Source organism: Microcaecilia unicolor, chromosome 2 (genome assembly GCF_901765095.1).
Source record: "Microcaecilia unicolor chromosome 2, aMicUni1.1, whole genome shotgun sequence".
NCBI lineage: Eukaryota > Metazoa > Chordata > Amphibia > Gymnophiona > Siphonopidae > Microcaecilia > Microcaecilia unicolor.
The window spans coordinates 250246361-250267402 of NC_044032.1; the positions used below are offsets into that span (position 1 = coordinate 250246361).

Here is a 21042-nt window from a genome sequence, read left to right on the forward strand (position 1 = left end):
ACTTCCGCTAGATTCCCAATTAGTCTTCGTTTGTTCACAGAGCAGGGAGGACATGTCTTTGTGTTCTCTTCTCAGTGTCCACAAGATCTTCCAAGAGTGGGGCACCCCCTCAGTAGACCTCTTCGCCACTCACCTGACCACAAAGTCCCCTGGTACTGCTTCAGACTGGGATCGCACAGCAGATTAGCTTTGGATACCTTTCTCCTAGATTGGGGGATGGGCATACACATATCCTCCAATACCTCTCATAGCAAAACTTCTGCTGAAACTGAAGCAAGACCGGAGAACCATGTTCCTCGTTGCCCCATGATGGCCAATGGAAATATGGTACCCTTTGCTGCTGGATTTCGTTTCCAAGTTGCTGTGGAGATTGGAGTTTTTTCTGACTTTCATCACCCAGAATGGGGGATCCCTTCTATATCCCAGCTTTCAGTCCCTTGCCCTCACAGCTTGATTATTTAGAAGTTGATGTCTTACATTTGCCTGAGGGGGTCTCTCAGGTTTTGCTTGCTTCTAGGAGAGAGTCCACTAGAAGGTCTTATGGTTTCAAGTGGAAGAGGTTTGCTGTCTGGTGTGAGGCAAGACCCTAGAACCTTTTTCCTGTCTTATACAAAAACTGCTTCTACACCTTTCTGAGACTGGTCTCAAAATGAATTCTGTAAGGGTTCACCTCAGTGCAACTGGTGCTTACCATTACTGAGTAGAGAGTAAGCCCATCTCTGTACAGCATTTAGTTGTTCGATTCATGAGAGGTTTGCTGTTGCTGAAAACCCCAGTCAAATTCTTACAGTGTAATGGGACCTCAATGTTGTTTTCTTCACACAACTGATGAAAGATCCTTTTGAGCTTCTTGATGCTTACCACCTGAAGTACCTGATCTAGAAGGTCCTGTTTTTGGTAGCACTCACTTCAGTCTGCAGGGTCAGCGAGCTCCATCTAGTATCCGATTCACCTTACACTAAATGTCATCATGACGGATTAGTTCTCCACACACATCCTAAGTTCCTTCCTAAAGTGGTGTAAGAATTCTACCTTAACCAGTCAATTGCTTTTACCAACATTTTTCCCAAAACCTCATGCCTATCCTGGTGAAAGCATGCTGCACACTTTGGACTGCAAAAGAGCCTTTGCCTTCTATCTGGAACAGATTAAAGCCCATAGACGTTCCACCCAACTTTCTGTCTCTCTTGACCCAAACAGGATGGAGGCAGCCAGTTATCCAATTAGCTAGTGGGTTGCATCTCCTTTCCTTACACTCAAGCTGGGCTGGGCCATGTCACAACTCACACAGTCAGAGCCATGGCAACATTGGTAGCCCACCTGAGATCAGTCTCTATTGAGGAGATCTGCAAAGCTGCAATGTAGTCTTTTGTTGACACATTCCCATTTCACTACTTGAGCCTTGAGCAAGATTCCCAATGCAACAACTGGTTTGGCCAGTCAGTCCTGAGAGTCTATTCGGGGTCTAGAATCCAACTCCACCTCTCAGGCCCATTTTTTTGCTTCTGTTCCAGGCTGTACAAAAAAAAAAAGGAAAAATTAGTACCATGTTCTTGTTGCTACTGTTGATCTTAGCTAGTTGCAGGTCTTGTTTTTATTTTCCTCTTTTTGTTTCAGTAAACCTAGTAGCTTGGAATTATAATATTTGGAATTGTTGAGTTCTGCTTGTCCTCAGAGAAAGCAAAATTACTCACCTGAAGCAGGTGTTCTCTGAGGATAGAAGGATATATATTTCTATATACCCGCCCTTCTCCCCTAGGAGTTGCATTCTCTTAGCTATAACATTAGACTGCCTTGGTCTAGCATGGCACTCAGGCAGGAAGGTGCATGCATATGCGGTACTGCTTCAAAAGCTTCTACAGTTAAAAGGCTGGGGAATGTGTCCACTCCAGGCTCCGTCGGATGATATTACCCATATGTGGAAATATGCACCCTGCTGTTCTCAAAAAGGGGAAAGGGGATAGGATTTGATATACTGCATTTCTGTGGTTACAGTCAAAGCTGTTTACATATTATATACAGGTACTTATTTTGTACATGGAGCAATGGAGGGTTAAATGGGAACACCTGCTACAGGTGAGTAACTGCTTTCTCTGAGGACAGCAAATGAATATCCACATTGCCCCTCCTACCTCCCCTTGGAGTTGCATTCTATCAGTTTTTATATTGCACTATAAGAACATAAGCTTTGGAAACAGGATGCTGAACTTGATGGACCTTTGGTCTGTCCCAGTATGGCTATACTTATGGGACAGACCGAAGGTCCATCAAGCCCAGCATCCTGTTTCCAACAGTAGCCAATCCAGGTTACAAGTATTTAACAAGATCCCAAAGCAGTACAATACATTCTCCGAGGACAAGCAGGCTGCTTGTTCTCACTGATGGGTGACGTCCACGGCAGCCCCTCCAATCGGAATCTTCACTAGCAAAGTCCTTTGCTAGCCCTCGCGCGCACCGCGCATGCGCGGCTGTCTTCCCGCCCGAAACCGGCTCGAGCTGGCCAGTCTTCTTTCGTCCGCACTCGGTACGGTTGTGTTTTCGCCGTGTCGAGCCCCGGAAAGTCGACCTCGCGCGTCCTTTTTCGACGTGTTTTTTCTTCGGAAAATCTTTAAAAACTGTTTGGGAAGTGCTCCGGAAGCCCTCTCGGGTTTCGTTTGCCCCTTCCCGTATTTTTCAGATTTTGCCCCGGTAAGTTTTCTTTCGTCGTCAGGGTAGGCCTCTTTTCGGCCTCGGTCGAGATTTTTCTCCCTTAAACTTTTGGTGCTCACTTTCGTCATTTCGGATTTTGATTTCGCCGGCGTGATTTTTCCGCCCATGACATCGAAGCCTTCCAGCGGCTTCAAGAAGTGCACCCAGTGCGCCCGGGTAATCTCGCTCACTGATAGGCACTCGTCGTGTCTTCAGTGTCTGGGGGCCGAGCACCGTCCTCAGAACTGTAGTCTGTGTTCCCTGTTACAAAGGCGGACTCAGGTAGCGAGATTGGCCCAGTGGAACGTTTTGTTCTCGGGCTCTTCGTCGGCATCGGCACCGGGGGCATCGAGTGCATCGACGTCGTCAGCGTCCAGACCTTCTTCCTCGGCTGCTAGTGTATCGGGTGCATCGAGGCATCGAGTCTCTGCATCAGCGCTGAGGCATCGGGCGACTGCATCGACGTCGGTGGTACCGGGACCTCGTCTGCTGATGTCGTCGGACGGTGGTGCATCGTCTGGAGTGCAGGTGAGGGCTGTCCATTCCCCTGCTGGTGGCGGTGAGCCTTCGGGTGGGTCTCCCCCTACCCTGAGGGCTCCTGCGGTACAGCCCCCCCGAGATCGACCTCCTTCGGCCTCGGCCCCGAGGAAGCGACGGCTGGATTCTACGTCCTCCTCGTCGGTGCCGGGGAGCTCCGGTGACATGCTTCGGAAGAAGTCGAAGAAGCATCGACACCGGTCTCCTCCCCGCGTCGGCACCGAGAGCTCTGGGTCGCCGAGGGAGTCGGCACCCAGCAGGCATCGGCACCGAGAGGACCGCTCACCCTCTGTTCAGGAGGTGTCGATGCGCTCCACTCTGGACAGCCCGGAACAGCCTCCACGCCCGGAACAGGTTCTGACGTCTACGCCTGCATCGACCTCTCTGCCTTTCTCCGCAGCCGCTCTGAACGAGAGCCTCCGGGCCGTTCTCCCAGAGATCCTGGGAAAGCTGTTGCGCCCTACCCCTCCGGTACCGGCGGTGCTTGCGCCTCCGGTACCGTCGAGCGCGGCGCCGGCTGGCCCATCGCCCGAGGTGAGGTCCCCGACGTCGGTACCCGCGTGCGGTGCCGACTGCGGCCACCTCCCAGGAGGGCTCCCCGACTATGTCGGCGGAGGGAGCTTCGCCGATGCGGGCGAGGGAGTCTACCTCTCGACGCCCCCATCGTGGACGTGGCTCCACGGAGTCGAGTCGGGCACGGTTGCAGACACAGGTCCGTGAACTTGTGTCTGACACCGAGGGTGAGGCCTCGTGGGAAGAGGAAGAAGACCCCAGATATTTCTCTGACGAGGAGTCTGAGGGTCTTCCTTCCGATCCCACTCCCTCTCCTGAAAGACAGCTTTCTCCTCCTGAGAGTCTGTCTTTCGCTTCCTTTGTCCGGGAGATGTCTACGGCCATCCCCTTCCCAGTGGTTGTGGAGGACGAGCCCAGGGCTGAAATGTTTGAGCTCCTGGACTATCCTTCTCCACCTAAGGAAGCGTCCACTGTTCCCTTGCACCATGTCCTAAAAAAGACATTGCTTGCGAACTGGACCAAGCCACTAAGTAATCCCCACATTCCCAAGAAGATCGAGTCCCAGTACCGGATCCATGGGGACCCAGAGCTGATGCGCACCCAGTTGCCTCATGACTCTGGAGTTGTGGATCTGGCCCTAAAGAAGGCTAAGAGTTCTAGGGAGCATGCTTCGGCGCCCCCGGGCAAAGACTCTAGAACCTTAGACTCCTTTGGGAGGAAGGCCTACCATTCTTCTATGCTCGTGGCCAAAATCCAGTCTTACCAGCTCTACACGAGCATACACATGCGGAACAATGTGCGGCAGTTGGCGGGCTTGGTTGATGCGCTCCCCCCTGAGCAAGCAAAGCCTTTTCAGGAGGTGGTCAGGCAGCTGAAGGCGTGCAGAAAATTCCTGGCCAGAGGGGTGTATGACACCTTTGATGTTGCGTCCAGGGCCGCTGCTCAAGGTGTGGTGATGCGCAGGCTCTCATGGCTGCGTGCCTCCGACCTGGAGAATAGACTCCAGCAGCGGATTGCGGACTCGCCTTGCCGTGCGGACAATATTTTTGGAGAGAAGGTCGAGCAGGTGGTAGAGCATCTCCACCAGCGGGATACCGCATTCGACAAGTTCTCCCGCCGGCAGCCTTCAGCATCTACCTCCACAGGTAGAAGATTTTTCGGGGGAAGGAAGACTGGTCCCTACTCTTCTGGTAAGCGTAGGTACAATCCTCCTTCTCGACAGCCTGTGGCCCAGGCTAAGCCCCAGCGCGCTCGCTCTCGTCAGCAGCGTGCGACTCAGCAAGGCCCCTCGGCTCCCCAGCAAAAGCAAGGGGCGAGCTTTTGACTGGCTCCAGCAGAGCATAGCCGACATCCAAGTGTCAGTGCCGGGCGACCTGCCAGTCGGAGGGAGGTTGAAAGCTTTTCACCAAAGGTGGCCTCTCATAACCTCCGATCAGTGGGTTCTCCAAATAGTCCGGCAAGGATACACCCTCAATTTGGCCTCAAAACCTCCAAATTGTCCACCGGGAGCTCAGTCTTACAGCTTCCAGCACAAGCAGGTACTTGCAGAGGAACTCTCCGCCCTTCTCAGCGCCAATGCGGTTGAGCCCGTGCCATCCGGGCAAGAAGGGCTGGGATTCTATTCCAGGTACTTCCTTGTGGAAAAGAAAACAGGGGGGATGCGTCCCATCCTAGACCTAAGGGCCCTGAACAAATATCTGGTCAAAGAAAAGTTCAGGATGCTTTCCCTGGGCACCCTACTTCCCATGATTCAGGAAAACGATTGGCTATGCTCTCTGGACTTGAAGGATGCCTACACACACGTCCCGATACTGCCAGCTCACAGACAGTATCTGCGATTTCAGCTGGGCACACGTCACTTCCAGTACTGTGTGCTACCCTTTGGGCTCGCCTCTGCGCCCAGGGTGTTCACAAAGTGCTTGGCTGTAGTAGCAGCAGCACTTCGCAGGCTGGGGGTGCACGTGTTCCCATATCTCGACGATTGGCTGGTGAAGAACACGTCTGAGGCAGGAGCCCTGCAGTCCATGCAGATGACTATTCGCCTCCTGGAGCTACTGGGGTTTGTGATAAATTATCCAAAGTCCCATCTTCTCCCAGTGCAGAGACTCGAATTCATAGGAGCTCTGCTGGATTCTCGGACGGCTCGCGCCTATCTCCCAGAGGCGAGGGCCAACAACTTGTTGTCCCTCGTCTCGCGGGTACGAGCGTCCCAGCAGATCACAGCTCGGCAGATGTTGAGATTGCTGGGCCATATGGCCTCCACAGTTCATGTGACTCCCATGGCCCGCCTTCACATGAGATCTGCTCAATGGACCCTAGCTTCCCAGTGGTTTCAGGCTGCTGGGGATCTAGAAGACGTGATCCACCTGTCCACGAGTTTTCTCAAATCCCTGTATTGGTGGACGATTTGGTCCAATTTGACTCTGGGACGTCCTTTCCAAATTCCTCAGCCACAAAAAGTGCTGACTACGGATGCGTCTCTCCTGGGCTGGGGAGCTCATGTCGATGGGCTTCACACCCAAGGAAGCTGGTCCCTCCAGGAACGCGATCTGCAGATCAATCTCCTGGAGTTGCGAGCGATCTGGAACGCTCTGAAGGCTTTCAGAGATCGGCTGTCCCACCAAATTATCCAAATTCAGACAGACAACCAGGTTGCCATGTACTACGTCAACAAGCAGGGGGGCACCGGATCTCGCCCCCTGTGTCAGGAAGCCATCAGCATGTGGCTCTGGGCTCGCCGTCACGGCATGGTGCTCCAAGCCACATATCTGGCAGGCGTAAACAACAGTCTGGCCGACAGACTGAGCAGGATTATGCAACCTCACGAGTGGTCGCTCAACTCCCGAGTGGTGCGCCAGATCTTCCAAGCGTGGGGCACCCCCTTGGTGGATCTCTTCGCATCTCGAGCAAACCACAAAGTCCCTCAGTTCTGTTCCAGGCTTCAGGCCCATGGCAGACTGGCATCGGATGCCTTCCTCCTGGATTGGGGGGAGGGCCTGCTGTATGCTTATCCTCCCATTCCTCTGGTGGGGAAGACTTTGTTGAAACTCAAGCAAGACCGAGGCACCATGATTCTGATTGCTCCTTTTTGGCCGCGTCAGATCTGGTTCCCTCTTCTTCTGGAGTTATCCTCCGAAGAACCGTGGAGATTGGAGTGTTTTCCGACCCTCATCACGCAGGACGAAGGGGCTCTTCTGCATCCCAGCCTCCGGTCCCTGGCTCTCACGGCCTGGATGTTGAGAGCGTAGACTTTGCCTCTTTGGGTCTGTCAGAGGGTGTCTCCCGCATCTTGCTTGCTTCCAGGAAAGAGTCCACTAAGAGGAGTTACTTCTTTTTATGGAGGAGGTTTGCCGTATGGTGTGACAGCAAGGCCCTAGATCCTCGCTCTTGTCCTACACAGACCCTGCTTGAATACCTTCTGCACTTGTCTGAGTCTGGTCTCAAGACCAACTCTGTAAGGGTTCACCTTAGCGCAATCAGTGCATACCATTACCGTGTGGAAGGTAAGCCGATCTCAGGACAGCCTTTAGTTGTTCGCTTCATGAGAGGTTTGCTTTTGTCAAAGCCCCCTGTCAAGCCTCCTACAGTGTCATGGGATCTCAATGTCGTTCTCACCCAGCTGATGAAACCTCCTTTTGAGCCACTGAATTCCTGCCATCTGAAGTACTTGACCTGGAAGGTCATTTTCTTGGTGGCAGTTACTTCAGCTCGTAGAGTCAGTGAGCTTCAGGCCCTGGTAGCCCAGGCCCCTTACACAAAATTTCATCATAACAGAGTAGTCCTCCGCACTCACCCTAAGTTCTTGCCAAAGGTTGTGTCGGAGTTCCATCTGAACCAGTCAATTGTCTTGCCAACATTCTTTCCCCGTCCTCATTCCTGCCCTGCTGAACGTCAGCTGCACACATTGGACTGCAAGAGAGCATTGGCCTTCTATCTGGAGCGGACACAGCCCAACAGACAGTCCGCCCAATTGTTTGTTTCTTTTGATCCCAATAGGAGGGGAGTGGCTGTGGGGAAACGCACCATATCCAATTGGCTAGCAGATTGCATTTCCTTCACTTACGCCCAGGCGGGGCTGGCTCTTGAGGGTCATGTCACGGCTCATAATGTTAGAGCCATGGCTGCGTCGGTAGCCCACTTGAAGTCAGCCTCCATTGAAGAAATTTGCAAAGCTGCGACGTGGTCATCTGTCCACACATTCACATCTCATTACTGCCTGCAGCAGGATTCCCGACGCGACAGTCGGTTCGGGCAGTCAGTTCTTCAGAACCTGTTTGGGCTTTAGGATCCAACTCCACCCCCCGAGGGCCCTGTTTGTTCTGTTCCAGGCTGCACTCTCAGTTAGTTGGTAAATTTTTTAGGTCAATCTCAGTTATGTCCTCGCCGTTGCGAGGCCCAATTGACCATGGTTGTTGTTTTGAGTGAGCCTGGGGGCTAGGGATACCCCATCAGTGAGAACAAGCAGCCTGCTTGTCCTCGGAGAAAGCGAATGCTACATACCTGTAGAAGGTATTCTCCGAGGACAGCAGGCTGATTGTTCTCACAAACCCGCCCGCCTCCCCTTTGGAGTTGTGTCTTCCCTTGTATCTCTTTTGCTACATATGAGACTGGCCGGCTCGAGCCGGTTTCGGGCGGGAAGACGGCCGCGCATGCGCGGTGCGCGCGGGCGCGCGAGGGCTAGCAAAGGACTTTGCTAGTGAAGATTCCGATTGGAGGGGCTGCCGTGGACGTCACCCATCAGTGAGAACAATCAGCCTGCTGTCCTCGGAGAATACCTTCTACAGGTATGTAGCATTCGCTTTTTATGCTGCTTATCCCAGAAATAAGCAGTGGATTTTTCCCAAGTCCATCTTAATAATGGCTTATGGACTTTTCTTTTAGGAAGTTATCCAAACCTTTTTTAAACCCCACTAAGCTAACTGCTTTTACTACATGCTCTGGCAACGAATTCCAGAGATTAATTACACATTGAGTGAAGAAATATTTTCTCCGATTTATTTTAAATTTACTACTTTGTATCTTCATTTCATGCCCCCTAGTCCTAGTATTTTTAGAAAGCGTAAACAAGCAATTCACGTCTACCCGTTCCATTCCACTCATTATTTTATAGATCTCTATCATATCTCCCCTCAACCATCTTTTCTCTACACTGAAGAGCCCTAGCCACTTTAGCCTTTCCTCATAGGGAAGTTGTCCCATTCCCTTTATCATTTTTGTTGCCCTTCTTTGTACCTTTTCTAATTCCACTATATCTTTTTTGAGATGCGGTGACCAGAATTGCATACAGTATTTGAGGTGCGGTCATACCATGGAGTGATACAAAGGCATTATGACATCCTCATTCTTGTTTTCCATTCCTTTCCTAATAATTCCTAACATTCTATTTGCTTTCTTAGCCACCGCTGCACACTGAACAGAGGTTTTCATCGTATCATCAATGATGACACCTAGATCCCTTTCCTGGTCGGTGACTGCTGATGTGGAACCTTGCATCACGTAGCTATAGTTTGGATTCCTCTTTCCCACATGCATCACTTTGTACTTGCTCACGTTAAATGTCATCTGCCATTTGGATGCCTAGTCTCCCAGTCTCGTAAGGTCCCATGTAGCGATGGCAGGCCGGGAATATGTGAACACTGCAGCTCCTTGTGACCTTGGGCAAGTCACTTAACCCTCCATTACCCCAGGTACAAAAACCTAGATTGTAAGCTCTCTAGGGACAGAGAAGGTAGCTACATAAAATGTGTACAGCACTGCATATGTCTAGTAGCACTATAGAAATGATTATTAGTAGTAGTAGTAGTAGTACAGATTGCCGACCTTTTCTTGGCAGTAGGGTGCAGGCGAGGGATTGCAGCATGCAGGGTACAGGATTTCTGTACTATTAACCACCCAGATGGTATTTACCAGCGATGCGGTATATCAAATAATGAATAAACTTGGAAACTTAGAGATGTGTGGTGTGTTGCGATTAAAAACTAGAACAACAGGGGCTGATGGAGAATGAAGTTTTCACTGAATCCTTTCTCTCTTTCTCTCCACAAGGTTGTGGGATCTGCTATGCCCTTGATAGGGGAACACCAAGATGAAGATCGACAGTTGATCGTTGATCTTGTAGTCAGTAGGATGAGCCAAGCCCTACCACGCACTCCATCCCCCTCCCCAGTGCGCTCTGTGCCTGTACAGCAGCCTCAGGTATCTTTCCTTTCCTTTGTTGACCTATTTAAAGTGCCTCATTTGTGCCTTTAATCTCAATGTTTTATTTCTCTTATCTCACAGAGTCAGCCTCCCCCAACCAGAGCTGGGCCAACTGCCCATCAAGGACCTCCACCTCAGCAGCGCCCTCCTCCACAAGGTACAGAGCAGGAAGTACAATGAGACACCATTAAAGTTAGGAGCCCTGATACACTTGCGCTCCTGCATAAGACCTTGTTCTCTTACAAACAGAACTGCCAATCACATGAGTAGTCAAGTAAATACAAACCCCTTTACAAGAAAGAAATCCATAAAGATCAATCCTGCAGCCAGTGTTAATTCTGTGTATGGTGGCTACCCTCTGCTGTTTGTAGCAGACATTTATTTATTTACTTTAAATCATTTATATCCTGCACCATCTACAAATATGGGTGGGTTACAACAAAGCATACACAATAAAACAATCACATGAAGTCAAAATCTAAAAAATAAAACATAATCACCCAAAAACATACTCATCGATTATACTACAAATTCCAATGTAAAAGTAAAAATATAATATACGCCTGAGTATACTGGACAGTTACACGGTCAGCTTCTCATAGAGGATATGCTTGAGTAAAAAAAAATGTGCTGTAAAGCAGTTTTCTGAAAATCAAATAAGTTGGAGCATTACAAACTGTGGGCCTCTTATCAAGCCGCGCTCACGGTTCCCGTTGTGGTAATGCTGACAAAGCCCATTCACTTTGAATGGGATCCATCGGCATTGCTGAGCAGGAGCCGCTAGCATGGCTTGATAAAAGAGGCCCTGTGTCAGGCAAAGTATTCCATAAGGCTGGACCAGCAATCCAAAAGGAGACTCATGGTAGATGTTAAGAATGATATATCTGAAAGAAGGTATTTCTAGCAGTCCCTTATTAGCAGATCTTAAACAATGAGATGGATTGTAAATTTTCAAAAGAGAGGAAATACACTAAGGTGAATTATCATGCAGTGCTTTGAAGATCAATGTCAGAATCTTGAAATGAATTCCACAATAGATCAGTAAACAATAAAATTGAGACAAAACAGGAGAAATGTGTACAAAATGAGGAGCATTATATATCAATCAAGCTGAAGCATTCTGGGCTACTTGACTAGCCCACAATGATTTCTGAGGCAAACCAACAAAAAGTCCATTGCAATAATCAAATAAAGGAAAAATATGCTTGAACAACAGTTCTAAAATTGTTGTGATTCAAAAATTCATGTAGACGACGTAGCATCCTAAGGTTAAAAAAACACTTTTTGAACCACTGCTTTCAAATGTGACATCATTGATAAAGATGAATTTAAGGTTACACTGAAGTATCGCAATTCCTTCAAAATGGGAACATCAATCCCTTTGAAGGAAAAGGAAGTTTATTTATTTATTGCATTTGTATCCCACATTTTCCCACCTCTTTGCAGTCTCAATGTGGCTTACAATACATCATGAATAGTGGAAATATATTAGAAAATACGTATTTAGTGTTATAGGAGGATCTTGGTCAACATGATAATGATAGAACATGATAGTAGTATTACAAGAAGATATTGTAAGACTGATATCCCCCTTCTCACTCAGGGTGACCTGGTTCTCAATATGCAAATCATATGCAGATTAGGATGCTACCCCTTCTCACTCAGGGTGACCTGGTTTCCACTCCGCAAATTAAGCAGGTCTCACCAACTGCATATATCTCAGGCAACTCTTTATTCCAGCCCCTGGGCACACTTCTGCTAGCCTAACACTTTATACTTTCATAGATCTTCACCCTGAGCCTCCCCACACAGATACATGGGCTCAGTACTATGCCAATACTTTGGGGACTCTCAACCCCAGGCTTTGCAGCCTGCTTCTCTTAGTACTTTGGACACACAGTCCCTCTTTGAACACACAGTTCTAGACACACAGTCTTTTCTTCTTGGACACACAGTCCCTCTTTGAACACACAGTTCTAGACACACAGTCAAACTCTAATGCTTTAGGGACTTCTTACCCCAGGATTTTCAGCCTGCTGATCTCCTTTGGGCACCCAGTCCACCCCCAAGTCCATCAGGTTAGCCAGTATCTTTCAGGGGCTCTCTCTTCTTCTGCTGCTAGTTCACTTCCCTCCTTTCACAACTCAGGTGGGGTATAAAGTGGTTAATTAGCCACCCAGGACCCAGCCCATAATCTCCTGCACCTGTGAACCTCCCAGGGCTCTCCCCGGTCCTAGCGACCTCCATCTTCTTCTAGCGCCCTCTAGTGGCCTACACCCTATAGGACACCCTCTTACTTATCACAAGACAAAAAGTTGGAACGTCAACCTCAAAATAACTGAAAAGAAATAAAAATGCACATGTACATGTCAACTCAGCCTCATCTCTGCCCAAACTTCACTCCTGGAAATGCTTATATGCAGATCCACATTACGGAGGAGATTCTATATATGGCGCCTAAAAAAATCAGCATTGAAATCAGTTCCGACTAAGCATATTCTATAATCAGTGCCTAGAATTAGGCGCCGATCATAGAATACGCTTAGCTCATATTTCAGCGCCTAAAAACAACGCGCATCCATTCGCACCAGCAAAAAGTTGGTGTAAATCCCTGAATGTAGATTTAGGTGCATTAGGCAATATTCTATAACTAGGCATGTAAATTTTGGAACACCAATGAAACGCCCATTCCCCCGCCCATAACTACACTCCTTTTTGCCTGATTACCAACAGCCCAGCATTCTATTTTAGAAATACAATTAGACAATCTGGCAAAAGAAACCTTGGTGTCAGGAAATGTCTCCTGGTCATTCTGGCTAGTGGGATCACATTGACGGTTGCTGCCATATTGACCAAAAGTTGCAGCTCTCAACCTTCTGCAAATTCTGGTCCATATGGCAGCGACCATCAATGTGGTCCCAATAGATCTCATGCATATTTGTTTGGGAAATCCTGAGAACTTGACTGGGTCGCAGCCTTCGCGGACCAAGGTTGCCCACCCCAGCACTAGCCAGAATGCATGTGCCAGCTCCATGTGATCCACTTATATGACTGGTAATGTCTCTTAAGAAAACGCCTGTTATCGGTAAGCAACTTAGCTTTACAGCTATTCTTCTTCTTCTTCTTGTCTTTTTTATTTGTGCCATTATATAAACAAATTCCACAAGTATCCACTTGGATTAAGAAATACAGGGCAAATGCAATATAAGAAAATATCATGAACAAAGAAACATTATAAGCGGAAAAATAATAAACTATATGCATTAACCCTTCCTTAGATCACAAACATGGGGGAGTGACTACTTATTATTAGAAGATTATGATAGAAAAAAAGTATAACAAGAAAAGTTCTAGCCCAAGACCTGCAATATATGTTAACCGTTAATTAGCCAACTCCAGTAACTTCTTCAGTTGTTCAAAATTCTGCTGCATGATTTATATTCCGCCAGTGTCACTATGCTCATATTAGCCCTCTCCTCAAGTCACTTCATTGGCTCCTTGTCTGTTTCTGTATACAGTTCAAACTCCTCTTATTGACTTACAAGTGCATTCACTCTGCAGCTCCTCAGTACCTCTCCACTGTTATCTCTCCCTACACTCCTCCCTGGGGGAGGTAAATCGCTCTTATCTGTATCCTTCTCCTCTACTGCTAACTCCAGACTCTGTTCTTTTTATCTTGCTGCACCATAAGCCTGAAATAGTACGTCAAGCTGCATCTCTGTCTGTCTTCAAATCTATGCTAAAAGCCTACGTTTTTGATGCTGCTTTTAACTCCTAACCCTTACTCACTTGTTCAGTACCCATGGTTTATCATTCCCACCTTATCCCTTATTTGTCCTGTTTGTCTGTCCTGATTACATTGTAGGCTCTGTCGAGCAGGGACTGTCTCTTCATGTTCAAGTGTACAGCGCTGCATAAGTCTAGTAGTGCTTTACATAGTAACATAGTAAATTACGTCAGATAAAGACCTGAACGGTCCATCCAGTCTGCCCAACAAGATAAACTCATTTTACATGGTATGTGATACTTTATATGTATACCCAAGTTTGATTTGTCCTTGCCTTTCTCAGGGCACAGACCGTAAAAGTCTGCCCAGATAAGTAGTAGTTCAATGAAAGACTTTAGATGTTCCAGTTCAAAGAACATGTACTTCACACCTAAAAATCTAATTATATATTTGCAAAGATGAGCTATGAGAAATGAAGCACCCAAAACTTTAGCATCAGCCCTCATGTCCAAGAAGCGACTCCTCTTGTCGAGTGTTTTCAGCCACATCAGGATATAACCACATTCTTTGGCCACAAAAAGGTTGCTGAAAATTCTTAAAGAACAGTCTTATAATTCCATTTAAATCTTGCTCAAAAACAAAGGAAATGAGTAAAGTCACTGTAGTTGATATCTCTGAAATGGAGTCCTCCAGTATAGCAGATAAATCTTTCAAGTCCTCTTGATCTTGACCAGGACTTAACAGTAACCCTCACTCAACTTTTTATTAAGCAAATAATAAATTTTATTTATCGGTGGAATAGAATTAGAAGAAAATTTTATGTTTTCAACAAGGAATTTTTTTGAACAAATCCATTGGGGGGGGGGGGGGGGGACACCCACTGGCCTTGAAAAGTTCAATATCCTAAAATTCAGACACCTATTAAAGTTTTCTAGCTGTTCACATGTCCTATGTATAATTGTACTGGCCTTTCCTAAGTTAGAAACATTTCCTTTAAGCGCTGCAAGTTCAGCTTGAATAAGTTGTTCACTCTACAACATCCTCCTTAATATCATCAATTGGCTGAGACAAACCTTCCACCTTAACAGACAGAATTGCAGTCTTCTGGACAGATTGTGAGCATCCAGTTTCTCAATGGCCTGCCACAAAGTCTCCAAAGTAACCACCATGGGGAGGGGGAAGAGACACTGCATATTCCCCAGAAGAAATAACTCCAGTTGCCGTACCTATGATAGTGGCCACGTCACTAGTCTCAGCATCAACACCTTCCATATGCGAAGGACCTGCAGTCGCATCTTTGATGGCAGCTGGGCATTGTGGAGCCTCAGTAGCAGGGGGAGAGAATGATACATCTTGCTCTAAGAGTTCTGCGTCTCCTTCCGAAGAAACTCCAGCAGGCCCTCCTCTTTGTAAAGATTGTGGGCGTCGGATGGAATACTGCTCCAAAGTCTGCAGCAACGTCAAGGAAGTTCCAGCCAGCAGGGGCACAGCCTTAATATTCCCCCCTTCCTTTTCGTGTATGGCATTCTGACTGAAAGCCAGAAGCAGGTAACAAGCCAAGCAGCAGAGAATCAAAGCTTAGAGCAGCCGACCTCAGAATGCCATCTTGGCCACTCCCTCAGAGTCTCGCTATTCTTCTTACACAGTGGTTACAGTGACTCATTCGTCAGATGCCATTTTTCCTTTACTGGGAAGTTTAGTGGGGCTGGCCCAATGGTTCAGTGTCACTTTTGTATGCTGCCATGCAAAAGACCTGGGTTTAGTTCCCAGATCAGATGTTCCATTCTCTGTGATGGCCAGGGCTAGGGATGCTACAGAGCTAGCATTCATAGCCTTTGTGAGGGCAGACTTTGAGCTATTATGCAGCAGTGATACATACTAATGAGACTTAGGAAGCATTCATATTGGATTCCCTGAGATATGCAACTAGAGATATGGGTGAGCTAGGTATGTGATTATAAAATCAGGAAAAAGTACCCTAAACAGTTAAAAAGGAAAGTTCAAGGTGCAGTAGCCCATTGGAGGCCAGTTCTGATTGAGCTGAAAGCCAGTTAAGCAGGTGGAAACTGTCAGGCCAAAAAAGGAAATAAATTAAATTTTCTCTAATTGATGTGAATGCTTCACTGTTATCGATGATGCTTCTATTCTAACCTTAAAACTTGATGTGAGCAGAGAAATGGAAAACAAAGTCATCAGATAATGTATTGGAATTAAAAGGTATAGCTTACCACTGATTATATTTATAATGTTCATAGAATCTCCTATTGTTTCTTTCACAGGAGGACCCCAGCAGCCACTGCAAGGACCCCCACCTCAGCGCCAAGGTCCTCCATCCCAACAAAGACCACCTCCCCAGGGCCAGCAGCTCCAGGGCCTTAGTCCCCAGCCTGGGGCAGCATTACAACAGCAGCGCTTACCCAGCCCTACAACGCAGCAACCACCTCAACAACAGCAACGTCAAATGGGGCCACCTCAGCAGCGCCAGCCAGGACCTGGAGCTCAGCAATTACCGCAGCAGCAGTCCAGGCAGCAAGGATCTCCCTCAGGCCCTCAGTCCCCCCAGACACAAAGGCAGAGTAGCCCCAGTGGGGGACAGCAGCAGCAATCACCACCAATGCACTGGCAGCAAGGGTCCCCTCCTCAGCAATCTCCACAACAGCAGAAGCATCCGGGAGTGTCTCCCCAACAGCAACAGAAGCACCCAGGAGTACCCCCCCAACAACAGAAGCCTGGAGGAACCCCTTCTCCACAGCAACGGCCCCCTGGAATAAGTGGTCCTCCAGGCCCTCAGCAGAGACAAGCAGGTCCTGGGGGAACATCTGGACCTCAGCAGAAGTCACCTGGTCCTGGGATACAGCAAGCTCCAGTTCCTCGGCAACCAGGCCAAGGAGGGCCCCCACCTCAGACCCAGCAGCGCCAGCCTGGCCCTGGATCCCAGTCACCACTCCAGCAGCGCCAGCAGGGACCTGGGGCCCCACCAGGATCCCAGCAGAGGCCAATTCCACCAACCACACAACAGCCACGTCCCAGTACCCAGGGACAGGGACCAGTGGGACCTGGACAACAGCAGCAGCAGAATCGACCTCCAATTCAGCAGAAGCCACAAGTAGCCCAGAAGCCCAGCCAAGATCTGCCACCACCACCACCACATCCACAGCTAAAGTAAGAGGATTATCCTTCTGTTCCTCAGCTGCATGCATCTGCCTGTCCATACTGGGAATGATTGGCTGCTTTCCTTCTTTCCTAGAGCATCAGTTAGGCCTGGCTTGTCTACTGCAGTGAGAATTTATCCTTCATGACTAGCCTTTAACAGGGCAATTCTAGAGGCACTATCATTTTTGCATGTGCTACATGCTTAAATGTTTAGAATACTAGCATTTACAATGTAAGTGTACACACCTATGCACGTAAAAGTGTATAAAATAATGAGTGGAATGGATCGGGTGGATGTGAAGCGACTGTTCACGCTATCCAAAAATACTAGGACTAGAGGGCATGAGTTGAAGCTACAGTGTGGTAAATTTAAAACGAATCGGAGAAAATTTTTCTTCACCCAACGTGTAATTAGACTCTGGAATTCGTTGCCGGAGAACGTGGTACGGGCGGTTAGCTTGACGGAGTTTAAAAAGGGGTTAGATAGATTCCTAAAGGACAAGTCCATAGACCGCTATTAAATGGACTTGGAAAAATTCCGCATTTCTAGGTATAACTTGTCTGGAATGTTTTTACGTTTGGGGAGCGTGCCAGGTGCCCTTGACCTGGATTGGCCACTGTCGGTGACAGGATGCTGGGCTAGATGGATCTTTGGTCTTTCCCAGTATGGCACTACTTATGTACTTATGTACTTATGTACATGCTACCTAAGTGCTTTTCTGTGCACACCTACTTAATTACATAGCGTGTTTTTCAAAGGGGGTGTAAAAGGTTGTGGAGTATGGATGGTACATATTTGGGACTTCCACTTATATGCATAACTTACATAATACTGCAAGTTATGTGGGTAGCTGTTGCACTTAGGCACTCTATGGTTGACATAAGTGATTGCACCTAAGTGCTAGGCTTGTAAATACCTGGTTATGCTAGTATTCTGTAAAGGAATATATGTGCTTACACTTTTTATAGAATAGGCTCCTAACATGTGCCATGTTACAGAATTGTCCCCCCTTACAGTATAAAATCAGGACGATTTAGAATGGCCTGATCAATCATGAGTGCTATTTAAGTGAAGAGTACAAACAGAGATATTCATGGAATATTAGGACATCAAGAGTTTGGGATTTCCAGCTTATGCATTATTAACTGCTAATCTTAGAATGTGTCCCTGTCACAAATGTCTCCTTTGTTCTGTTTTTGCTTCCAAAGCTGCCAGCATTCTTCTCCTGACTGATGCTGGCAATTTAGGCCTAGACTTCTGTAACTTGCTGGCTCAAGGTCCTCTCTGTAGCAGGCAAGAGGCCACCTTTAGAAGATGCAGAGTAGGGAGAAACTTGCTGCAGTCATGGAATCAGGATTCTCCAATGGTGAGAAGCAAAATGCTCCTAGAACCAGGGAGATCAAACACACAGTTTTGCAAGTAAATACAAATGATAATACACATGATAATTAAATACAAATGATAAATACACATGATAATTAAATAGAAATGATAAATACACATGATAATTAGTTGTTCGAAGAATGTGCATATATGCTGTTATTCTGGCTATTTATGTACGTTCTTGGCAACTAAATTTTGGTGTCCCCTTAGAGAATTACCCTAATGATGCCTCTGAATATCTGTATAGACTGCCTCTGTACTGTGCAGATAATGCCTGGGTGGGACAGTGGAAGAACCAAAGGAGTCCATTGGATAGTGGCAATATTCAGTCTGCTATCTAGATAGTTTAAGACAGATAAAAGGCTGTCCTAAGTTATCTGGATAGCAGACTGAATATAGCCGCTATTCAGATAAGTTCTAGTGCTGACCGCTGTATCCAGATATTCAGCAGAAGCCACTATCTGGATAGTGGTGCTAAATTTCCAGATATTTTTGACTGCCACAGCCAGCATTTTTTTAAAAAGCTGTGACCGTGGCAGCTGAATCCAGATCCAGATGTGACCTTGAGTCAAACCAGCTTCTGATGACCACACAATGAGGGACCCTCCCTTGTGGTTTGAGGAAGCTGAATATCGACTGGATATTTTTTAACAGTTCTTACTATATATAAAGTTTCAGGAATGTTGGAACTTCCACCACTAGTGTCTGTCAATCTCTTGTTCTTGTAAGAGTTCTGGTCAAAACAATGAAATCCTGTTAAACCCCAGACATTCACTTACCCTCTGCAACTGGCTCACATTTTGCTTGTGACTAATCCAGTGATTGTTCATATATGCTAACAGAGCTATGCATGAATATCACCAGTCCCAGTGATTTCAATTCCTCCCTGTTTCCACCCATCCATCCTTCTCCTGAAGAGCCTCAGACAGAAGGGGAAAAGTCCCTCTTATGGACTGACAGCACTCCACACTCATTAGATAAGGAAATGAATCCTTAACACAACCCTAATACTGAAGGTAGGACTATGGAAGAGATGGCATGTATTCTTTTCCTAGTGAGCATTTTGCGCAGCAGTGTGGGGTGGTAGAAAATAGGATGGAGACAAGACTAGTATTTTTTTTGCTAAAAAAAACAGGGTAATACCAGACCCACTGACCAACCCCAAGGCTTTGGCGACTTTTGCAGGCAGTTTACTTAACAACCACATTTAAGCATACTGAAGTGTATAGTTGTCTCATACAAAGTTAACAGAAATCCTGTCAACAAGTAGGATTGAATCAGGCACATAATTTGGAGACCTCATCGTATATTGTCAGGATGCAATATCTCTCTCTTAGCCCAGAGCTTAATGTAAATTTCTGAGCATGCATGGCTCTTTCCACATGCAGCAGTCTCCTGTTCAGTTTTGGGTTTTCCAGCTTAGCTGAGTGGACATGAAACAAAGCTCTCCTGATAAATTTTTCCGTAAATAATCTGGTTTCTTCCAGTATTTTTCATCATTTCTTAATTTCTCTTTATTTCTCAACAACAACAAAACAGTACAGTATTAGTGCAAATCATATTGATATATTATCTGGTTCGTTCCTACCCTTACCATTCAAGATCCTTCCAAAAATGCAGACTCACATCTAGTCTACACTATCTCAGTATTTGACATAACATGAACCACTGTGTCTTCTGCATTGCTCTGATCCTTAGATTCCATAGGGACTGTCTTATTTGACTTTCAACATACAGAGATTAATTCAGAGAGTTCCTCACAGAAGTGCATCAGAAAGAGAGACAGACTTCTGTACAGAGGCCAGCTGACTCTGCTCTTTGACTGATCTTCTTCCTTGAGCATTTTACCACCTCCCTGTACAGTGGCCTGCATAGTCTAGCCACACAGGAGTGAAGTTTAGTGGCAGTTCAACATTGCTTTCTTGGGAATGAGGCTGAGGTGTCTCAGACTGGTCCATCAACATCACAGACTACACATCCTGAGACAAGTGCTGAAACTAGGCAATGATTTCACTGCTCAAGCATCCAGCTTGAGTCCTTGCCTTTGCAGGACACAGACAGTCCATTGCATTTCACCTTCAGCACATCTCCCTTACTATTCAGATAGTTACATTCAAGAATGGCCAGCACTCATTACATAGCCTTGTGTTACTCTGTCAAACAGGAACTGTCTCTTCATGTTCAAGTGTACAACGCTGCGTACGTCTAGTAGCGCTATAGAAATGATAAATAGTAGTAGTAGTAGTGTTGGGACACATGTACAGCTTCAAATTATCAAGATGTTTTACATTTGATATTCCACCCTTAGGAAATTCTTCAAAGTAATTCATATAGATAGATAGATAATCAACATAGTCAAGAAAGGAAAAGGAATATATAGTCAATAAGACAGTGTAAGAACAAGAATTTTGTGGAACTAGTCTGAGCACCCCACCCTTGATAGAGACCACAGCAGGACATCAAAGCAGCCAGCCCTCAGTTGAAGGCAGCTTGAAAAAGGAAGGACTCAGTCTCACCTTAAACATTTCAAATGAGTTCTTTGAATGGAGATGGAAGGAGACGGCGTTCCAAAGAGAGAGGCCAATCATACCGAAAATCCTGCTTCTAACAAAATAAATTTCTATCAAAGAATCCCTTAAGGGAGAGACAAGAATTTGACCTAATACTACTAAGTCAATCCCTAAATCACTAGTAGAACATTATGGGAAATAACAAGAAGTTCAGGGAGAACCTACTACAACATTCCATCTACCTAAAATTTAATTTTGTTAAAGAGTAGACCATGGGGAGTCAGTATAGGCTGCACCTGCAGGCTGAGCTAGATTTCAGTGAGTCATACCAC

At 46.8% G+C, this 21042-nt stretch overlaps 1 protein-coding gene across 2 annotated transcripts in view; it reads left to right on the forward strand.

The window, feature by feature from the left end:
* SYN1 (synapsin I) overlaps positions 1-21042 on the forward strand; it is a 557871-nt gene that overhangs the window by 522721 nt on the left and 14108 nt on the right. The window contains exons 10-12 of one of the 2 annotated variants that reach the window (XM_030193892.1): positions 9784-9933; positions 10018-10093; positions 15943-16825. In XM_030193892.1, coding sequence (XP_030049752.1) covers positions 9784-9933; positions 10018-10093; positions 15943-16825 — 1109 coding nt within the window. The remainder of the gene's footprint in view (positions 1-9783; positions 9934-10017; positions 10094-15942; positions 16826-21042) is intronic. The other variant, XM_030193893.1, reaches the window with a different exon arrangement.